Genomic DNA, 19,863 nt, shown 5'->3' on the forward strand with positions numbered 1-19,863 from the left:
TCAAAGCCGTCCAACCGTGCTCTCTGGCCCCCATGGATGAAACTACAGTTACTACACCCATTCGAAAGATGAGGTAGCTTGGATTCAGAGCAAGGGTGCTGTGCCTGGGTGCTCTGGGCTAGTCTCTGGGGGTAAAGGGATTCACTCAGACGTCCAGGTCTGTGCCTGAAACCGCATGATGTGGACTATACATGCAAATGCAAGATGCAGCAGAGAATCCCGTGTTACCGCTTTAACTCTAAAAATAAATGAGCCCAGATCCAAAGACCCGAATACAACAAAACGTGCATGGAAGCCAAGGCTGACCTACCTTTCAGGTTAAGAGGCGAGCTGTCGCTGGACGCATTCCGACTGCTCTCCAAGCTGTCTGGCCGGGACACTGAAAGGAAGGGACACCCAGCCTCAACGGTCAGGGGGCAGGTATGCCCCAGACTGAACCGTCCAATCTGAGAAAGGCTACATAACAGAGCCGCTCTATGCCAAAGTTAAGGCAGACGTCCTCAGGAAGGATGGACTTTGGGGTTCTCTATGCTCTCCCATCAGGAGATCCAGCTTCGCCAACTTGGGTGCGAGGCATGGCATCCAGTAGGCGATCCAGAAACGACAACTAGCACTGTTTTTATTAGGTCTACGGCTAGGACTTAAAAGAAATCTCGCACCGACTCTAGTACAGCAATCAGACCGAAAAGAAGGGTGGCTCGGGGTAAGCCAGTGGCTGGGGTGGGAGTACCCACTCCTATGACTGTATAGAGCTTTCTGGAACCCACGTGAGACCTGGTGAGGGTGGGAGCCGGGAAACAGCAGGGTGTACGGGGGGGTGCAGGGCACCAGCACTCTGGTGATCCCCGGGAGCAGTGCTGGGACCCGGAGGAGGAGGAGGAGGAGGAGAGCTGGCTTTCCCTGGTCGTCTGTCGTCCGTCAGCTCCTTGCTTCCCCGGTCTCAAATGCACATTTACCCCCAAGGGAAAAATCGAGCCGTACAATGACAAGGGCTGGAGAAACCAGCCCTTGCGGCTGCTGCCGGTGCCTGCCCGAGGTGTGTGGCAGCTCTCAGGTCGCAGGCTGAGCCCGGTGGCAGGAGGGGTGGCTTCACCCCTGCAAAGGGCAGCTGCCCTTTCAAAGCCTGCAGACCTGCTTCTCCCAGTCCACTCTTGCAGGAGCCCTGCCAGCCGGCCCCGCACCAGCATCTGTCCTGCTGGACCACGGACCCCTGGGGGACAGGAACTGCACTTCTGTCTTCCCAGCATCCCTCTTAGCGCACAGCAGCTGTTGAGCTGAACTCCACGGAGAACTGGAGATTCGCTGGGAGGTGCTCTGCTCATCGCACCCCCGGGGACACTTTCCTTTTGATTGGGTCTATAGGGCGCCTGGTTCCCAAGTGCTGGTGCGCTCTGCAAACAGCAGGCATCTGGAAAACTCTTATTAACAAAGGGGGTTTGGGGAGGAGCCAAAAAATACTTGGTTTTCGCAAAAAGCATAAAAGCAGAGTAAGTCCCTTCTTCAAGAAGGGAAAAACTGACACGAAAAATGCACATCTCTTTTTGAAAAAGAATGAAGTTTCATTAAAACTGTAATACAAATCAACAGGACCCAAAGCACTTAAAAAAAAAAACTTGATTTGAGAGAGAGAGAGGAGAGCATGTGGGGAGGGAAGCCGAGGGAGAAACAGACTCCCCACTGAGCAGGGAGCCTGACATGGGGCTCAATCCCAGGCCCCCGAGATCATGACCTGAGCCAAAGGCGGACGTTTAACTGACTGAGCCAGCCAAGAGTCCCCTAGCCCCCAAAGTACTTTTGTTTATTCAGGTACCACTTTGAAAACTGCTTTTCCTTTTTTTCCCTGCTAAGAAAAGCTGGAGGAATCAGAGTGCTTAAGACTACTTAGGGGGGTGCCTGGGTGGCCCAGATGGTTAGGCATCTGCCTTCGGCTCGGGTCATAATCCCAGGGTCCTGGGATCGAACCCAGCATCAGGCTCCTGGCTCAGCGGGGGGCCTGCTTCTCCCTCTCCCCCCCCTCATGCTCTATCTCAAATGAATAAATAAAATCTTTAAAAAAAAAAAAAAAAAGAGTACTTAGGAAGAAAACCCCTCGGCAGTCACCTGTTATAGCATTGATCGGGCTCCTCAGCTCGCCTTAACAATACCCCCCGGTGTGTTCCCCTCCCCTTGGTGTGAAGACACGAGGGCCTGTGCGTTAAACTGTTCTGCCACAGAGCCTGTATTTTCTCACGCCCAGTGCCAGTGTCTGTATCCGTATGACTTATCAGCATCATAAAACGTTTAAGACAATGACTAGGATAGGAGGGGCGCCTGGGTGGCTCAGTTGGTTAAGCATCCGACTGTTGATTTCGGCTCAGGTCGTGATCTCCGGGTCGTGACATGGTGCCCCAAGTTGGGCTCTGTGCTCAGCTGGGAGTCTGCTTGGGATTCTCTCTCCCTCTCCCTCTGCCCTACCACCGCCCAAATCCTGCTCTCACTCTCAAAATAAATCTTTAAAAAAAAAGACAATGACTAAGGCAGATTACACTAGCTCCCACATTTATTGTTGCTTAGAAGTAAACAGAGCTCACTGTGAGCTTTCTGAGTTTTTTTTTTTTTAAGAATTATTTTCCCACTCTTCTAGGATTTTTGTTTTTCAAAAAATTATAAAAGCCCAAAGCAGCTTTTAATTTTTAAAAGAAGGCTAGTATAATTCTAGTATAATATAGTTTCCCTAGTTTCCCTAGTTTCCCTAGTATAATAATGTTTCCCTTCTGCAGAAACTTACAATATATCTAAGTCAAATGGCTGAGCGCTTCTAACAATTTCTAAGGCCACACAAAACTCGGAGCTACTCTGGACAACTAAAATCCAAGTGAGGACAGTGAGAGGCCTCCCTGCAATCAGTGCTCCTGGTGGGGGTCAGCAGAATGTCCTGGCAAACCTGAGGGGGCACTTTCAAACAAGGGGAGTTGGAGCCTACAGAAGTGGGACACTCTGCAGGTGGTGACTGCCCTGTCACGGAGGTATGGAAGCAGAAGTCACATGCCCAGGCCCCTGGGGAGGGCGGGAAGGAGGCTGCAGGGCGCCCCCCGCCCCCCCATTCTCGCTTCAACACAACAACTTCATGTCTACCTGTTTTCCACAGGGGACTGAGCTTGAAGGAAAAGTACTGTTGATGAAAACCAGTCTGAGACGCCAGGCCCAAGGGCGCGATGCACTGAGCACTCACCGTGCTGCCTGTGGTTGAAATCCAGCTCCAGGGACAGGTCACAGAAGCTGTCGTCTGAATTACAGCCTATGGTGGAAGGTCGCTGGTTATTAAGATAGGGTTTTCTGGAACACTTGGAACAACTACAGACTCTTATTTAGGAAAAGTATATTTTTTATCTGTCCTTTGGCATGACAATCCTACTTCTAGGAACCAGCGCTGGAGGTAGGGTGGTTGAAAAGATCGCAATGTGGCCATTTTCATCAGTATAGAGCTATAAAAAGGCTGAGTGAGAAAGATCTCCATGATGTATGCCCAGGTAGGAAAAAAACAAGGTGTGTAGATTTTGTTTATTTATTTATGTGTGTGTTTGTGTTTAAGTAGGCTCCAAGCCCAGCATGGAGCCCAATGTGGGGCTTGAACTCACAACCTTGAGATCAAGACCTGAGCTGAGATCAAGAGTCAGACGCTTAACCGACGGAGTCACCCAGGTGCCCCTATTTTGGTTTATTTTTGCAAAAAGAAACACCGGGTGTATAAACAAGGAACTAAGAAAAAAGGTTATCCAGAGGGTAGTTTGGGAATGGAGTCGGGGGGACTGAGGGGGAGAGGGGGCCTAGAGCACCCAAGCACAGCTTTTCACGTAATTCAGGTTTTTCCATCTATTTTACACATTAAAACACACAGGGCTTAATTTATGAAGAAAAAAGTCTAAAATTGGAAACAGGAACAAACCTTACCTCGTCAGATTGTTAGCATTATCACGCAAGGAGAAACACTGATCTGCAGTGAACTTTGAATGTAAAACTCTGTGAGAGCATCCTTAGTGAAATATAATCTAAGGACTAAGAGCTAGAGAGAAAACACTGCTTGTTGGGTTTATGGTGACTGGTAGCACTGGTAGGATTACTTTTTAAACCATTATTGCATATTTTTTGGGGGGGAAAAATCAATGTTTCAGGAGACAAGCATTCTGTAAAGAAAAGGACACGCAAATATGAAATCCCTGTAATGTTAAATCTGAATTGGAAATATTGACACAAACCAGTAATATGTATGTGTCCTATCTTCCTTTACTGAAAGGACCTGGAAGCAAAGGCAACTCCATGGGGCCCAGATCCTGTTTGTTAAATTCTGCTCTAAAAGAAACCAGACGGACTTAAAGAAATGGCTGACTCTAAGGGGGTTTCCTTCTACTTGAAGCTAGCTATGTGCCCACTGTGGCCATGAACGCGGGAGTGTGGGAACAGGCTGCCAGGAAATCGCGTGGCTGGGGCGGGGTCTGCAGCGGTGACCGACCTTCCCGCGGGGCTCTGCAGGTGTAGGGACGGCCAGAGGTGTTTTGGGGCTCGGGCTCTGGTTTATGAATGGGATCTAGGCTCACACGGCCCGTGACTTAGTCTGAAGGGCTGGACCTTGAGCCACACAGGCTGCTGAAGTCTGAGGGGAGATGGGAGTCCCCAGCCCCCTCTCTGAGACCAGGCAGGGCTTCTGCACCCCAAGCCCGGGAGAAGGGGGTGGTGGTGGAGGGGGGGGGGTACTGCTGACTGCCTGTCCCAGCTGGCACGCCGCACCCTTCCCGACCTCCAGCAGAAAGCGACTGCTGCTTCCAGGGTCTGGCCGGGAGTGGAGAAGGACTGCCTGGCGGCCTTGTGCTCACTCCTCTCCTCTCCCCAGGGGTGTTTGTGACTTGTGAGCAAGGTCATGACGCTAACCCAGGTGCGCCCTGAGGGTGGGAACCCTGTTTGCTTTGCCTGTCCAAGCAAGGTTCTGCACAGCCAGGTTTCAAGAGTCGAGTGGGTGGGGTGATGACAAAAACATAATCATCCTTCCCAGTTCTCTCCGATTCCCAACACCTGAGAGGCACCCCCCTTCCGGCTCTGCCAGATGTTGCTTCGGATACTCTCATGTTTCTAAGTTACAAGCAGAACAGTCTTTTTTAGTTTTAGGCTTTATCTTCCTTTCTGTTTGCGTCTTTTAGATTTGCAAGTGCCTTTCCCTTAACTGCTCTCTTTTACAGCATCCCGTTCCTGTTTCGTGAGACGAACCACCTCACCTATCCCGGACTACTGGTGGAGGATCTCCTCAGGGGTCCGGGAATCCCCGAACTTCCAGAGGCTTCACTTGACAAGATCTGACTGAGCCGTTCGTTCTGTGGGGAATTTCTCAAGCCTATCACATGGCTTGAAGAACATCTTAGTCTCAAGTCTAAAGCTGTGACCACGCACGCTACTGGCCCCCTGGGAGAGGTTCGCTGTGTAAACCCTTCCCCGAATCCCCTCGTTCTCAGCGAAGGAGACCTGCCTCCCGCTCTCGAAAGCCACCTCCAGGTTCAGAGACACTCTCACATTTCCTCCATAGAGAAAAACCCCCGAACTCCTACCAACGTGGGGTGAGGGCGTTGCCTGCTTTTAGCCCAAACCGCAGTTCACCTCCCTTCTGGAGCTACTGGGTGCCACCAATTCCTGAACAGTGGTGGTGAGAGTGGCTTAGGATCGGGCCTCTAGGGGGTGAGGTTGTCTGCCCCACGTCACACAGCCGACAGGCAGAAGCCGTGCCTACGTGATGGCAAAGCTCGTCTATAGCCCCAGCGCCCTGCTTACCGCCTGTCTCTGCGAGCCCGGGGGTCTTCAGGAAGGACCCCGGGCGTGCATCCCTCTTCTTCCGGAGGGGCCCACGACTCACCTTTGGGGCGGCCTGGGTGCCAGGTGAGGGGGGTGGAGCTGGAAGGGGTTGTAGTGATGGCTGAGGTCGAACAGGTCCGCGAGCTCAGCTCCAAGGGCCAGAGCTTCATGGCTGGGTCAGCGGAGGCATCCGTGCGGTCAAGGCTGCCTCTGTGCGGGGACCCTTGCTTTGGTTTTAGGTCCCCAGGGCCTGGGGCAGAGAAGGACATTGAGAAACGGGGCGGCAAAATCCTGTGCCAAAGCTGGGCTACCACACCGAGGCCTAGAAGCAGGGGCACCGGAGCGCACGGACCACAAGGACAGAAGCTGGGCTGCGGTGTCAGCAGGAGGGCCCTGGCTACAGGCCTGGTGGGGGGGGGGGGGGGGCGGTGCGTGCAGAGAGGCTGGCCCTGGCTCGACGCATGGGTCCGACTGCGAGCCCTGCAAGGCTGTGACAAGATAAGGCACTCAAGAGGATGAACCATTGCCAGAAGATCAGCACGTGAGCTCGTGTAACAACACGACATGTAACTCAGATGCCCGATTTCAAAAGATCCTGACGACATCTGCTCAGGATCACTCCAGGCCTGCAGCCAAGGCCCCGGAGGTCCAGGACGGACGGACAGACGCACGGACGTGCATCCTGCCAACTGGCTTCACTTAGGATTTGAGAAAGCAGCTTACTCCTAAACTAACAATCATTTAAGAAGTCTTAATCTCTGTAACAGTGACTTCTCCCTTGTATCTTGTGCTTGTCTGCAATCGCTACATCTTCTACCCCGAACACATACTCTCGCTAAACAAAATCTCTATAAAAACATTAAAAAAACAAAACAAAAAAACCCTCCCACTACCTAGTAGTAGGAAAGGGGCCGGGCTCTCTAAATGGAAGATAAACATGCGTGCGGCCGGAGCTCCTGAGAGCATGAGGACAGCGCTGTTTGGCACCATGTCCCCCTCCAGGCACCCCACGGCCGGGACCCAGAGGCACACCCTCCCTCGGGGCTGACCCCGCAAGCCCCTCAGCCAGTCGGGGGTCTGGACTCCCTGGGAAGTTTTCAGTGCCCAAATCTTACAACTTGAAACCAAGGCAAAATTTGGATTCTGAAAGATACCCTTGATGAGAAGCAAGATTCAAGTCTGGTGGAATGAATGGGGACAAGCATCCAGTAGGTGCAGTTAAAATGAGGAGCGGAGGGGAGGTGGATGGGAGCGGACAGAGAAGCAGGACGAGGCCGACAGCATGCTGGCGAGACAGAGTCCCCGAGGACCGGGGGCACGGCGGCCCAGGGTCCCCGAGGGGGAGCGCGTGACATGAAGTCAGTGCCACACTGACGGACTTCAACAGCTTAATAGGTATGTATTTGTTTGTACGGTTACCTTGTTTTTGCGGTGATAATGGGTTTTCCACAGACAGCACTGATAATAATCTTTCCCTTTAATTTAAAATAAATTTAAGTGGCGACGGTGAGTCAATTCAAGGGAAAACATGTACATGATCCACACAGGTGGATGAAAAGATGTGGCACAACTCAGGAAGACGGCACAAGAACGACAGCAGACAGCACAGTAGCTAAAGGCCTCTATGGACCAGCGTCCCCCTGCCCCCGCTCCGGGCGTGACCGGTGTGCTGACGGTCTTTCCGTCCGCTACCGTTTTAACGTCCGCATCCGAGAGGTCAGAGACCCACCGCACAGTCAGAAGACTTCATTCTGGGCTGACCTCTGGCTTGGCAACAGCGATCCAATTATACAAAATGCTTGAACGGAGCAATAAATCCTTCGGGACACAGAGCACGTCTGCAAAGGGCCTTGTCAGCAAAAGCCAACAACTCGGTGCTCTGACAGAGGAGGAGGAAAGGGCAGCAGCTTTAAATTTAGCTGCTAAAAAGAAGTCTTAAAAAAAAAAAATCTCACTTGACAGAGGCCATCTATTTTAGGAAGCAAAGCGACAACCAACCAGTTCTGCTTTTACACACGGGCACGACACAAGCCTGCAGGTGCGAGCGTGGGGGGGCGGCAGGCGGCCGCCGGACTTACTTAGCACGGACATCCTGGCCCACGGACCTGTGCATGGATGTCCCGAGGCTCCCCTACAACTGGGCTGTGCTGGAGAAATGGTCCAGAGGGTGTGACAACTCATCTTCTCTTTTGAAATCAGAATCCACGCTGGCTACTTTAAACTTGGCTTGGAATTGGGATCAGGAGGAGGGGTCCACTAGGGGTCATCAGGCCTTTAGGTACTTTTTTTTTTTTTTTGGTTTGTTTGGATTTCAGAAATGAAGGAGGATATATGATGAAAACACATGATAAAGGAAAAGGATTAGAAATCTCCAATTTCTGAAAAAGGGACAGGCTCGTTAGGAGAGGATGGGATGTCAGAGGAAGACCAGAACCGCAGGCGTTTAGAGAGAGTCGGGTGGGCCGTTGGAGACTTGTCTTTGTCCTTGCTTTTGCTTCTCAAAAAGGGACTCTTTTTGCGCTGAGTTGCTAAATTGTTATTCCCCGGATAACCCAAGAGAGGAAGGAAAAAAAAAACAACAACAAATAAATGAAGTGAATAATAACAAATGACTCTAAATTACCTAAATGTAGGCAGGAGATCAGAATCCCGTCCGACCCAGGAAAGACGGGAACAATACCCACGACAAGCCCAGAATCAGGACTCGGTGAATCATTTATGCTCTGACTCAACGTGATTAATTTAGGGGTGTCTTAGTGCCAACGCTATACTCTGCACGGGAGGAGAATTATGTATCGCTCAAGGAGCCAATGGCTGAGACTTTTTTCAATTTCAACGTGTTAAATTATTAAATAAGGATGTTTATTAATTTAGGACCTGGCTTCTCTTACTCATCCATTTTAATGACAGGCCCCCTGACGATCAGGTGCACACTCCACTCCCGTTCCTGCTCAAAGGCCTTGCAAACACCTAACAGTATGTTTCTGGCCCGAGGTCATGAGACCACAGTCTCCTGAAGTATTCACCAATAATTCTGTATATCTAAAATAACCTCTTTTGACAGTACCCATTTAAAAATAATGAAAATACCTCTTTTTGTACCCGCAAACCCCGCCACACCAAGAACTGTTTCCTTTAAGATCGCCTGCACAACCTCTACTCCAATCTCACACTTCATGGCTTGTCAGAGCAGACACTCAGTCTTACTTTCTGATTAAAAAGCTGCAGAGTTAAGGCGTTTCCGATTTGCTTATTTCTGCCTCCACAGCGCCACCTGGTGGCCGGTGCTCCTGCCACAGAATAAGAGGCCCCAGGCTCCGCAGCGCGTTTGTCAATGGCTATTCCTGCACACAGTGGTGAGGAGCTCCAGCTCAGCGGCCCCGCAGACCCGTGTGTGGATCCCAGTTCCACCACTGATTACACCGGCAAGTGTTTAAACTCTGAGCAGGGATGACTGATCGTGCCCACCTCAGGCGGTAGGTAGGCTCCGGGAGACAGGTAAAGCATGTCAATTAGCTAAAAGGAGCCAGGGAGGAATGCCCAGTACATATACAGCTGCTGCTATGAAGAATTTTCCCTGATCTGCTCGTCCATGGATCAGCACAGCAGCCTGGACCAGTCAAGTATTTCTTTCCTCTCCAAGTTTTCCTAGCTCATTAGGCCGATGGTAGTTAAGTCAGTTTAGAGAATAATACAAGTTGAGGGGATAAAGGCCAACAACTTTAAATAGCCAACATGCAAACCCGAGGGGAGAGAGCCCTGCTAGACAGAAACAAAGGTTCGGCCCCATCATTGCTTAGCTGCACCTGAGCCGTTTACCTAATCTGATCTCCTGTAAAGAACGGGAATGCAAGCATTCGTCCCCAATGTGCGTGCAAGCGCACGTTTTCTTCTCTGCATTCGGAAGTGACACAACAGGACCTACTGAATGGCACCCCCAGAAGGCTTGTGCACGTATCACACTCACAGGGCAGCTTGTCGCCACGGGCCCTCAGCACTGTAACGTCAGCTCCCGGGGGCACAGGGCTTCCAGACCTAGGCCCAGTCTTCAGAAAGTCCTAGGGTCCTTCATAAAAATTTAAATTACTCAGGGTGCATGCCTAGCACATTTATGGGTAAAGAACCCTCAAAATTATACTTTAGAAGTAAACCTGAAAACCATAGTTGATTCTGAGGTACACGCTTTCCCCCATTCCTTCACGGCTCTGAAATTCGGACGCAGCTTTGACGGGGTCTGTCGGTCACCACCGGCCAGGAGGCACCTCTGACGAAACGGTCACTGCCACGCCCCATGTGCTGCGCTCCTGTCTTCCCCTTATGTCTGTGCACAACCCTCTAAGTCTGTAGAGCACGGCCCTCTTGGAATGCCCATGCTTTTCCTGGCGGCATATAAAGTAATTACGCAGCGTATCGCTGACAGCCTCTTAGATTTGAGGAAATACAGCACATACGACCAGGAATCCACGTCAGAACGTCTGGCAAACTCCAAATGACAGCCATAAGTAAAAAGGTAAGCCGTGCCCTGTGGCTGGGAGGACTCGGGGACTTCCGGATCCTGAAGATCCCGCGTGTGTACAGATCAGGTTAGATGCCCCTGGGATCTCCCTACAGAAACATCTGCCTCTGAATCTTCGACACACACAGCCCCCCTGAGCCCGTCTCTACAGCACCTGCGTACCTATCAGCCCTGGATGCTACCACAGCCTACGTGATGCGGGACACTTCTCATTCTAAGATAACGAAACCGTCACGGGACGAAGCTGCTGATGGGAATTTGTATTCTCTCCTGGGTTGCTGACACACGCAAGGAGGCGGACCTGTGTGTAGGCAGCACACCCTCTTCACGCTCCTACATGCACGCGTGCACACCCACACGCCGTCTCGCGTTCTACCCCATCCAGGCAGAGCCCTTCAGAGCACCCCCTCCGTAGCTTGACCGCAGCCTGGTCAGCCGCTCCTACCTTTACCCACAGGCCCGTTGAGGGTGTCCCGCTCTTCCGCACCGCTGGAGCCAGACGGGGTGGCCTCGGGGTTCTCTGGCTGCAATCTGAGGAGCTGAGGAGATGGCGAGGTTGGGTCCGGGGACTCCACCTGCCAAGGAGGGCTCTCTGCGGTTGACTTCAGTCGTTCTCTGGAACCTTCTTTCTTTGGTTTGATGAGCTTGACTAAGGCTTTGGCGCCAATCCAGTGATTTTTCCTAGCGAGAAGCCGATTGTTAGTAGGACACAACCAACCCTCGCTGCCCCACCAGCAGGTCACGGGGGTGCCCTGATGTGAGCCGAGTTTTCCATCACAAGCCGTTAATTTGGGGTTCAGAATGATGGCACTCCTCACCATGATCATCGGATTTGGGGCCCAGGGATGGTAGAAGTGTGCATTGTGGCGGAAATCCACACTAGCCTCTTGGGGAAACAGAACTTAAAACATGATGCAAACTCCAAACTCATTATGTGCGTGAAACAAAGCCGTGTCCGTCGGCAATTTTTCTGTCAAAATGCCATTTTGGAACTAAGCCACAGACCTCCTCTTTTTTTGCTAAAGTTAACAGTAAATGGAATAGGGGCGCCTGGGTGGCTCAGTTGGTTAGGCGACTGCCTTCGGCTCAGGTCATGATCCTGGAGTCCCTGGATCGAGTCCCTCATCAGGCTCGCTGCTCAGCCGGGAGTCTGCTTCTCCCTCTGACCTTCCCCCCTCTCATGTGCTCTCTCTCTCTGTCTCTCTCAAATAAATAAATAAAATCTTTAAAAAAAAAAAAAAAAAAAACAGTAAATGGAATAAGCTGACATTCTTCAACCAGTCTCTGGCACGGAGAAGTCTGGGAGAGCGAGGGGAGGGAAGGGAAGGGGAGGGAAGAGTGGGCCATTTAAATTAAAACCAGTGAATTTCAAGAGTAAGCAATAGAGTTGCAGCTGACTGGAAATGGGGGTGTACTGATATCACCAAAAAAATTGGCTCTGAAACTAGACAGTACCATGTTTGCACAAATCACTTGGTCTCCTCATCTGGGCCTCCATTTCTGCCAGACAGAGGGAGGAGGACCGAGGTTCAGAAATTCTGTGGTTCACCAGAGAACCTTGAAGGATTCATGGTGATCCTGACTTCGAGGCTGGGCTGGGACAGGACACAGAAACGGCCAGCTCCTGGGGCTCAGGCCTGGACCAGGGGAAGGCCTGCGGCACCAGGCTGGCAGTCCCCAGGGACTGAGCTGGCCCCACCACCAGGAGGTTGCTTCTCCCTGGAGAAAGGACTGAGTTTGTGAACCTGCCCTGGGGTTCAGGGCGTCCAGGAGAATCTGCGTGAGGCCCAGAGGTTCCCGTGTTTAAAGAGCCCGGGTACACCAGCTTCTGTCCCCTAAACAGGAATGTGATTTCCAGTGTCCTATTAAATCGTGGGACAGAACCTGATACGGCCACCCTTCTGTCCCACTTTAATGGCTCCCACACCATAGACTCTCCACCCCTTGGAAAGGGCTGTAGCTAAATTAAGCCCATGTCTCATCAGGGTCAGCTGGCATTCGCTGACCCTCCCAGGACAAGCCAGAGTACAGAGTACGGGGCTGAAAATCTAACTCCTTCAGTCACGGGGGCGGCCTGCACACAGAGGACCTCCACAGAGCGGGAGGCACGGGCCTTCCAAGCTGGGTGCTGCTCTAGATGGGAGGGGGTTCCACTCCACTCATGCACGAGGAAGCTCTCTCTCCTGGGCTTACGTCCCTGACACTTAAATAAACTCACTTCTTTGGAGCAGGATCATAGAACTTGTACTGGTCCATGATTTTTTCTTCCAGTTTCTCCTTATGTCTCCGCAGGGCATTTAATTTGTCTCTGTGAAGAGAGAGGAAAGGAGGGTTCTCAATCCAGTTTTAAATAAAATCCATGAACTTACTTGTCAGCCCAGCCCGGGACCTTTTCTGGGATTCGGACATCATCGTGCTCATGACCGTCATGATCACGAAGTCGGGGATGTGTGAATGGAAACGTCTGGCATGGGTCCAGGAAGCCCTGATAGCCTAAGGAGTTGTGCTGGAGTACGCAGGGTCTGGGTGCAAGTCAACTCAAGGGAGCAAACCCCTAACCATCTGAAAACTTACGTGCTTCTAGAGCCCCAAGGACTCGCCGGCCAGGTCATTCGGGACACTGGGCATTCGGGGTCAGACAGGGGGCTTGTGTGTTAATAATACCTTTGGTGAGGGGAGGAGGTGTGCCCTCAGGGAGCTGGATGGGCATCAAGGTTGAAAGAGTCAGCTCCGCCAAGTCAGGCCTCTGACCTGGACCCACTCTGACACCGGGTTCTGATAACACTTCCACAGGGGCAAACTCAAAAGCTTTTGGGGGCCAGACGGGGAAGATAAGGAGCAAAGCAGGCCTGGAAAGAGCAGGGGTCTGGCGGGGGCTGTAGGTCTGGCAGCTCGCTGTCAGGCAGCCATGCGCAAGGCCTGCAGGGCAGATCCGCCAATTTTTTCAGAGAAGCCAGGACACCTAGGTTATGAAGACAAATCTGACTTCTAAATGTTGGGAACAAGTTCACGTTTTCAAAAACACAGAAAGGATCAAGACACCTCTGGACCCCGGGGGCTGCCAGAGGGCGCCTGGGCTTCCCGGGAGAGTCTGGCCTTCCTGATAGGAAGAGCGTGCTTCTGCTTTATCTCAGGGAGTCACGGGGGTGGAGCACTCTATCCGCACTGCCCACAGGCCACCACCACCCCCTGGTTTCCTCATCTGAAAAGGAGGCCTCTGAACCAGAGGTGAGTGCTCAGGCCTCTCTGCTGTGAGGCTGTTGGGGTTCCAGCCGAACGGGGGGCTGAGTCCACCACACATGCACACCTCCACGAAGAGTGACAGCTCTGTGAACCTCTGGCCCAGACCATGAAACCCCACTCTGCTTGGCCTTACCCTCTGCATGCTTTTGTGGCTGTCTGGACCCAGAAATGCACATTAACTCACAGAGAGCCGGCATTGCACCCCTCCCAGGGCCCGGAATGGTGCTCTTATGCCAACTTCTGGCGTTCTCCACTGTCTAATACAAAACCATCATCCAATCATCCCCTTTGGGTACCAGGCTCCTACTCTCCTCGCTAGCACCTGCCCAACCCCTGCAGGCAGTTTCTATCAGCTGGATTCGAGAGAGCCAACTTCAGTCAAAGGTCGTATCTACCCCAAATTTACAGCGTGGTGTTCAATGTAAACCATCATCCAGTAAGTGGTGAGCCTGCCCCTCTACAGGAGCAGGTGAAGCCAGAAAACTGACCAAGAAGCACTGTTACATTGGAGAGCATGGCCAGTGGGCTACTGGGCTTCACTGCACCACGTCCCTCTGCCGGTGCGTCTCCCCTGGCCGTCCCAGCGCTGGCCCGCCGGTCCCCTTCATGAGGAAGGACAGTCCAACCACCACAGCACGAGGCTTAAACATCACCCTGGATCCATGAGATATATCTTGAATGACTTGACTCCCCGACACCATGAAGCTTCCCGTACCGGGGCTCTTCCTCTTGACCTCTGTTTCTGGCAGCTTCCTCGGCCCTGCTAGACCAGCATCCTTTAACACTTCCCGGCGAATCCCAACTCATGAGCTGGGCACAGAAGCCTTCATCAGCTGAGCGCCCGCCTCCTTCTCCAGCCTTCTCTCCTGATGTTCCCGGCACCCAGACCACTGCCGGGCTCCACCTTCGGGTCCCCCCACCTGCCTGCCTTCTTCCCATCCCATGTCAGCAACAGAGCCCCAGCTCCCACCACAGCCGCCTGGCATGGACATGCTCCCACACACCCCACCACCCCTACCCGTACCTGGCTCCCAGGGGACTGGTTCTGTGCACCTCATGGGGCCCATGACAGAGCGGGCACTTCCCTGACCCCAGACGGGAGAGGACAAAAAGCCACTTTCCAGTAATCCAGGGGAACACAAAGGAGACAGAAAGACACCAGTTATGGCACCCGGGCTCAGCCTTCCATCTGAATTCTTTCCCTGAGATACTTCTTGTGGGCACGGTCCTATTTTTAAAAGTAAGCTTAATTCCAAAAGCAGATTCCGAAGCTTCTAGGGGTAGGGAGTGTCTCTGAAGAGCAAACAAGAGCCAACCACCACACGTGCACAAACCCAGAACCGTTCCAGGGACGTCAAGAGACGGATGTGCGGGTAAGATGGTCTGTCCCCATGCCCTCAGGACACCAACGGGCCCAGGGGCCATTCCTTGCCCAGAATGTCACCAGTCCTGGCACGGGGCCGGCGAAGCCGGAGTCCCTCTGTCTACAGGCATCGCTCCCACACGAGTCCTTACATGTACTGCTTCTGCTCCTCATGGTACTGCTCCTTACTCTCCATGTTCTGCTCTAGGAGCATCTGGTTCTGCTGGCTCAGCAGCTGGATCTGGCTCAGCAGGTGATGATTTTCTTCCTCCAAGTTCCCCTTGAGACGGGACAGCAACTAAAACACAAATCAAGTCAATGTTTCAAACACTGTATGGTCCCAGGATTCCACTGCTGGGAATCTGGCTTCCAAGGGAAGGGTCACGGGCACAGAGATGCGCACCACTCCTCCGCCAGTGAGAACCTGTAAGGACCGAGAGAGCAAGCAGCCTGGGGAGAGCCGAAGTCCCTCTGCACCTGCCCTGTCCGATCTGGCGGCCGCCAGCAACGTGTGGCCACAGAGCACTTACAAGGCAACCAGTCTGCACCGAGATGTGCCAAAATATACAAAGATTCTGAAGACTTCATAATAATAAAGAAGAGAGCATAAAATATCTCATTAAAGTTTTTTGGGGGGTCACATGTCAAAATGGTCATATTTTAGATACGACCATTTGTATTTCAGGCTTCCAGGCTGGATGGGGGGGTGTCTGTTGCAATGCTCCCAACTCCGCCACCACCACCATGACCGGGAAATAGCCAGGGATGACATGCAAACACATGGGTGCGTGCGGCTACGTCCCAATCACGGACACTTAAATTTCCGATCATTTCCACTTGCCACAAAACTATCGTTCTTCTTCTGAGATATCTCCCAACCACTAAAACTGTAAAAGACCGTCTTAGTTCACAGCTGTATGAAAACAGGCAGTGGGCTGGACCTGACTCGCGGGCTGAGGGCTTCCAGCTCCTGCCCCAGAATATCATCATGGCTGAGGTAGCAGGAAAATCCCAAGCTTGGGCTTCACACAGCCCAAGTTCCCACCCATGACTGGAGGACCCCAGGTCTGGGGCCTCCTCAGAAATCCTAAAGCACCTCCCTGCGACAACATAGCCCGCGGTGGCTGAGGCTTCCTCTGCCCAAGGGTCCGGCCCCCACCTCCTCCACATGCCCCTGGCCCCAGCCCAGGGGGCCCTGGAGGCATCTGTGCACCTGGGGCCTAGGTCTCCTCAGCTCTGATGTCCCACACGGCTACCAGGAGCTCAAAGCACAAGGCCTCTGAGAGGGTTTCTGGACAAGTGAGAGGCAAGAGGAGCTGTGTCCTGGGGACGCTGCTGTCCCTGAGGCATCCTGTCCTGAAAGGGGTTGGGACCAAGCTGCTCTTCCCGGCTCGATCCACTTTGCCTGTCCTATCTGTCCTGGGATCTGCTTATAATCTCAACTGAGATGGTTCTGCTGCTTAAGAAGACAATTTCCAACCTCACGCACCACAAGGGATAGCTCTGCCTGTCCGGAAACCGGGGCGCTCCTGGGTGAGCTCCATCCGAGCTGCCCCGGGATCCGGAGCCCGAGTCAGCCATTCATGCCATTTCGCTAGAACGGTGTGGATACCGAACTGCAAAGATGAAAGACAAGTGTAGACACAGCAGAGGGGACAGACAGAAGACCATCCTCTGCTGTTCTCATGTACTTCCCCGACCCTAGGAGAAGCAAAGGGCAGATGAAAAGCTCTCTTCTGACACATCCCTGCCAATCATGGTGTCCGTCTCCCCTTCAAATGCCTCTGTTCCCTCCCAGCCCCTGCACCACCTTCCACATGGTCTTCGAGCGCCAACACCAATGAGGACCCATCACCACCCACTGGGCCCAGGGCTCTGGTCCACGTCCTGGGGCCTCACCTCACAGTGGTTGTCCAGCTTGGTCAGTGAGATGTCCATGCTTTGGTGCTGCTCCTTCAGCTCGTCAAACCGTGCCTGCCAACGGTTCAGCTCCAGCTGTGAGTTGTTCAGGGAGGTTTTCAGCTCCTTGGTGTGGGCGTGCAGCTCCTCGTACTCCCCCTTCAGCTGATGGTGCAGGAAATTGACCCTGGGGGCGGAGAGCCACAGGCCAAGGGCTGAAGGGCATGGCAGGCTCTGCCCCCACTGTGCAACCTGACACAAGACGACAGCCTCCCTGGGCCTCAGGTTTTTCAGGTGTAAAAGGAGGGGGTTGAACAAAATGAGTTTTCCAACTGTGTTCTTTGGGGTTCTGTGAGGGTCCCCCTGATGCCCCATGCTGGGCTGGGGGAGACAGCGTGGGCAGGCTCAGACACTTGCTCCCAGAGAGCATCACTGTGATGATCTCTTTTACGTTTAAAGCTTTGGCGTATCTGTATATGTACTTGGAACAAAGGGTTCGGCTGTTAATTTTTTTTTTTTTTTAAATAAGCTATTTTGTTTAGCCAACGTATCTAAAAAAAAAACAACGGACCAGAACATTGCTTCTTTAAAATCATGTGTCTACATCTGGCTCTTCTTCCCAATTTCAAGCTCCTTTCTAATTTCAACTCCTGAGATGAATGAAGTATGAGATGCCAGGGTATTATGGAAATCCACTAAAATTACCATCATCATAACTATCATCCAACCAGGACTTCTTAGGGGGAAGATTTGTATCCGAAAGCTCTAATTACTAGAGGCTCACGGACTTCATCTGGACACAGATGTGTCTTGTTTGGCCTACACACTTCTTTTAAATGGGTCAGTGTGCCAACGTTTAAAAACCTGAAGGTCTCACATCAACACTCAGATGTCCAGTTTCTCTTAAGAAAAAAGCGTAAGATGAAAGAATGACCTGGAAAGCTCCGGCCTGCCTGCCGGCTAACAGCCTTCAGCTGGTGTGTATTCCCCACGCCCCCGTCTGGCCTGTCACCGGCACTCCTTCACCTGTAAGCCCGGCCTCCTGGGTCACTGGAGGCCCCCGAGTGGCACATACATGCAAGGATGTGGAGAGGAAGCAGCTTCATATGGTCACGCCTTTGTGATGAGACAAGACCTGATTCACATCCTGACTCTGCCATTCACTAGAAGCACTGACTTTGAACAGGTTAGTTCATCCCTGAGCCCGTTGCCTTATCTATTATTAAAAAAGGGGGGTGGGTGGGTGAGATACTAGTTGTACAGTGGATTCTTGTTATTCGAGGTAGTAATGCTCTATAGAGTCCCCATGATCACTGAACTGGCGGATACTGAACCACGGCTTCTTGGAAAAGCACAGGGTATATGTTCCTGCAAGCTCTGGTTAAATTTAGTCAAAGGGATCAAGACGTTCTTTATTTTATCAGGGTTTCTGTTTAAAGACACCTCCTGTAACACACTCGTGACCACAGCCCCGTAGCTCATGCCTGAACGGAGCTTCTCCAATGTACTTTCTCCAGAAGGCTGTCACAGCCTTGCACTAGGAGCCCTAGACCACACTTGAGCACTCCACTCGGGGGCTATTTTAAATAGTGAAATTGCAGGGGCACCTGGGGGGCTCAGTCAGTTAAGTGTCTGCCTTCGGCTCAGGTCATGATCCCAGAGTCCTGGGATCAGCCCCGCATCAGGCTCCCTGCTCAGCAGGGAGCCTGTTCTCCCTCTGCCTCTGCCTCTGCCTCTCCCCCTGCTTGTGCTCTCTCAAATAAGTAAAATCTTTAAAAAAATAGCAAAATAGCTACCAAAAAGCACAAAAATATGAAAACACCATGGCACCAAATAGACTATAAAAATATGCTTTTTTGCAGTATGAAAACTACAATAAGAAGGCAGAGCATCCTTGTTTGCCCTCAGCTGGAAACATGTGCTCTGGGGGACTCAAGAATCGGGTCACCCTGGGCACGTACGTGAAAGCACCATGAGTATCAATCTGGGGATGATTTTAGCAAATAGGCGATTTTAGCAAGTAGGTGAATTCACGAATAGAGAACGTGTGTGAATAATGTGGATCAACAGTGTGTCCTTCACGAGATCGCCGTGTGGCCTACATCAGAGGAGGGTCCACGCCAGATACAAGGCGCCGTCCCCAGGTGTCCCTTGGGTCCTTCCATCCCAGCCACTGGCGAGAGTCCCTTCTTAGCCTGTGCCCCCCAGCCGTGAACACAACAGGGTTTGTAAAAACACACGACTGCCAAGGGACTCCGCGGACCTTCTCGCGGGGGGCAGGGCTGGTCTACGGGAAATCCCAGACGGCGGCCACCCTGCACGGGGCCAGGTGGGATTCCTGGTGCTTACCTGTCCAGCTCGCCCCGCAGCCGCTGGTTCTCACCCACGGCCATGGCGCCCGTCCTCTGCTCCTGCTGCAGAGCCTCCCTCTCGGTGTTCAAAACCTTCTCCAGCTCATCCAGCTCCGCCTTATGCTTCAGCATGCCATCATGCCTGTTGGAGGGGAACACACCCGCTGGGAGCTTGCCTGGGGCCTTCTTTTCCTCCAGGGAGCGAACTCCCCGGAAGACTATGAAGCCTCCCATAGAAAATGGGGTTCCTCTGGCGGCTTCTCTCTGCAAAGTGGAGGGGGATGGGGCAGGGAACAGACGGGGCAAGAGGCAGGGCAGCAGAAGAACGGGAGAATGGAGGCTGGGAGAGCTGTCTGGGCCAGGGATCTTCTCTAGCCCCACAGCAGAGTCCTCTTCTTCCCCCCCAACAAGTCTCCAAGGATTCCCTGCCAAAGCAGCCCTCCTCCCTCCCTTGGCCACCTGGGCACACCAAGACTCTGCTTTCTGCACTTAGAGCCCTTCATTTCGGGAGTTATAAATACACTACTAGGTGGTTCACTGAGCACAAACAGATCTGAAAGAAACCACAAAATAAACAGCTGAATTCCACCACACATAGCAGTTAATCCCTCTTCACTGGGGGCTGGGTAGGCCCTCCACCCTACCCTCCTGCCCTTGAGAACTGAGTCTCCTTGCTC

At 52.5% G+C, this 19,863-nt stretch overlaps 1 protein-coding gene across 4 annotated transcripts in view; it reads right to left on the reverse strand.

The window, feature by feature from the left end:
- The window catches only part of CCDC88C (coiled-coil domain containing 88C), a 120,915-nt gene that overhangs the window by 7,105 nt on the left and 93,947 nt on the right, over positions 1-19,863 (reverse strand). For 2 of the 4 annotated variants that reach the window (XM_045901408.3, XM_064571492.1), the window contains 8 exons: positions 19,185-19,328; positions 16,836-17,022; positions 15,089-15,234; positions 12,549-12,638; positions 10,776-11,011; positions 5,876-6,064; positions 3,212-3,277; positions 311-379 (listed from right to left, as the gene is read on the reverse strand). In XM_045901408.3, coding sequence (XP_045757364.1) covers positions 311-379; positions 3,212-3,277; positions 5,876-6,064; positions 10,776-11,011; positions 12,549-12,638; positions 15,089-15,234; positions 16,836-17,022; positions 19,185-19,328 — 1,127 coding nt within the window. The remainder of the gene's footprint in view (positions 1-310; positions 380-3,211; positions 3,278-5,875; positions 6,065-10,775; positions 11,012-12,548; positions 12,639-15,088; positions 15,235-16,835; positions 17,023-19,184; positions 19,329-19,863) is intronic. The other 2 variants (XM_064571491.1, XM_064571490.1) reach the window with 2 other exon arrangements.

Source organism: Mirounga angustirostris, unplaced genomic scaffold, assembly GCF_029215605.1.
Source record: "Mirounga angustirostris isolate CCGP_5_RB_7025 unplaced genomic scaffold, mMirAng1.0.hap1 SCAF_9, whole genome shotgun sequence".
NCBI classification, from domain to species: domain Eukaryota; kingdom Metazoa; phylum Chordata; class Mammalia; order Carnivora; family Phocidae; genus Mirounga; species Mirounga angustirostris.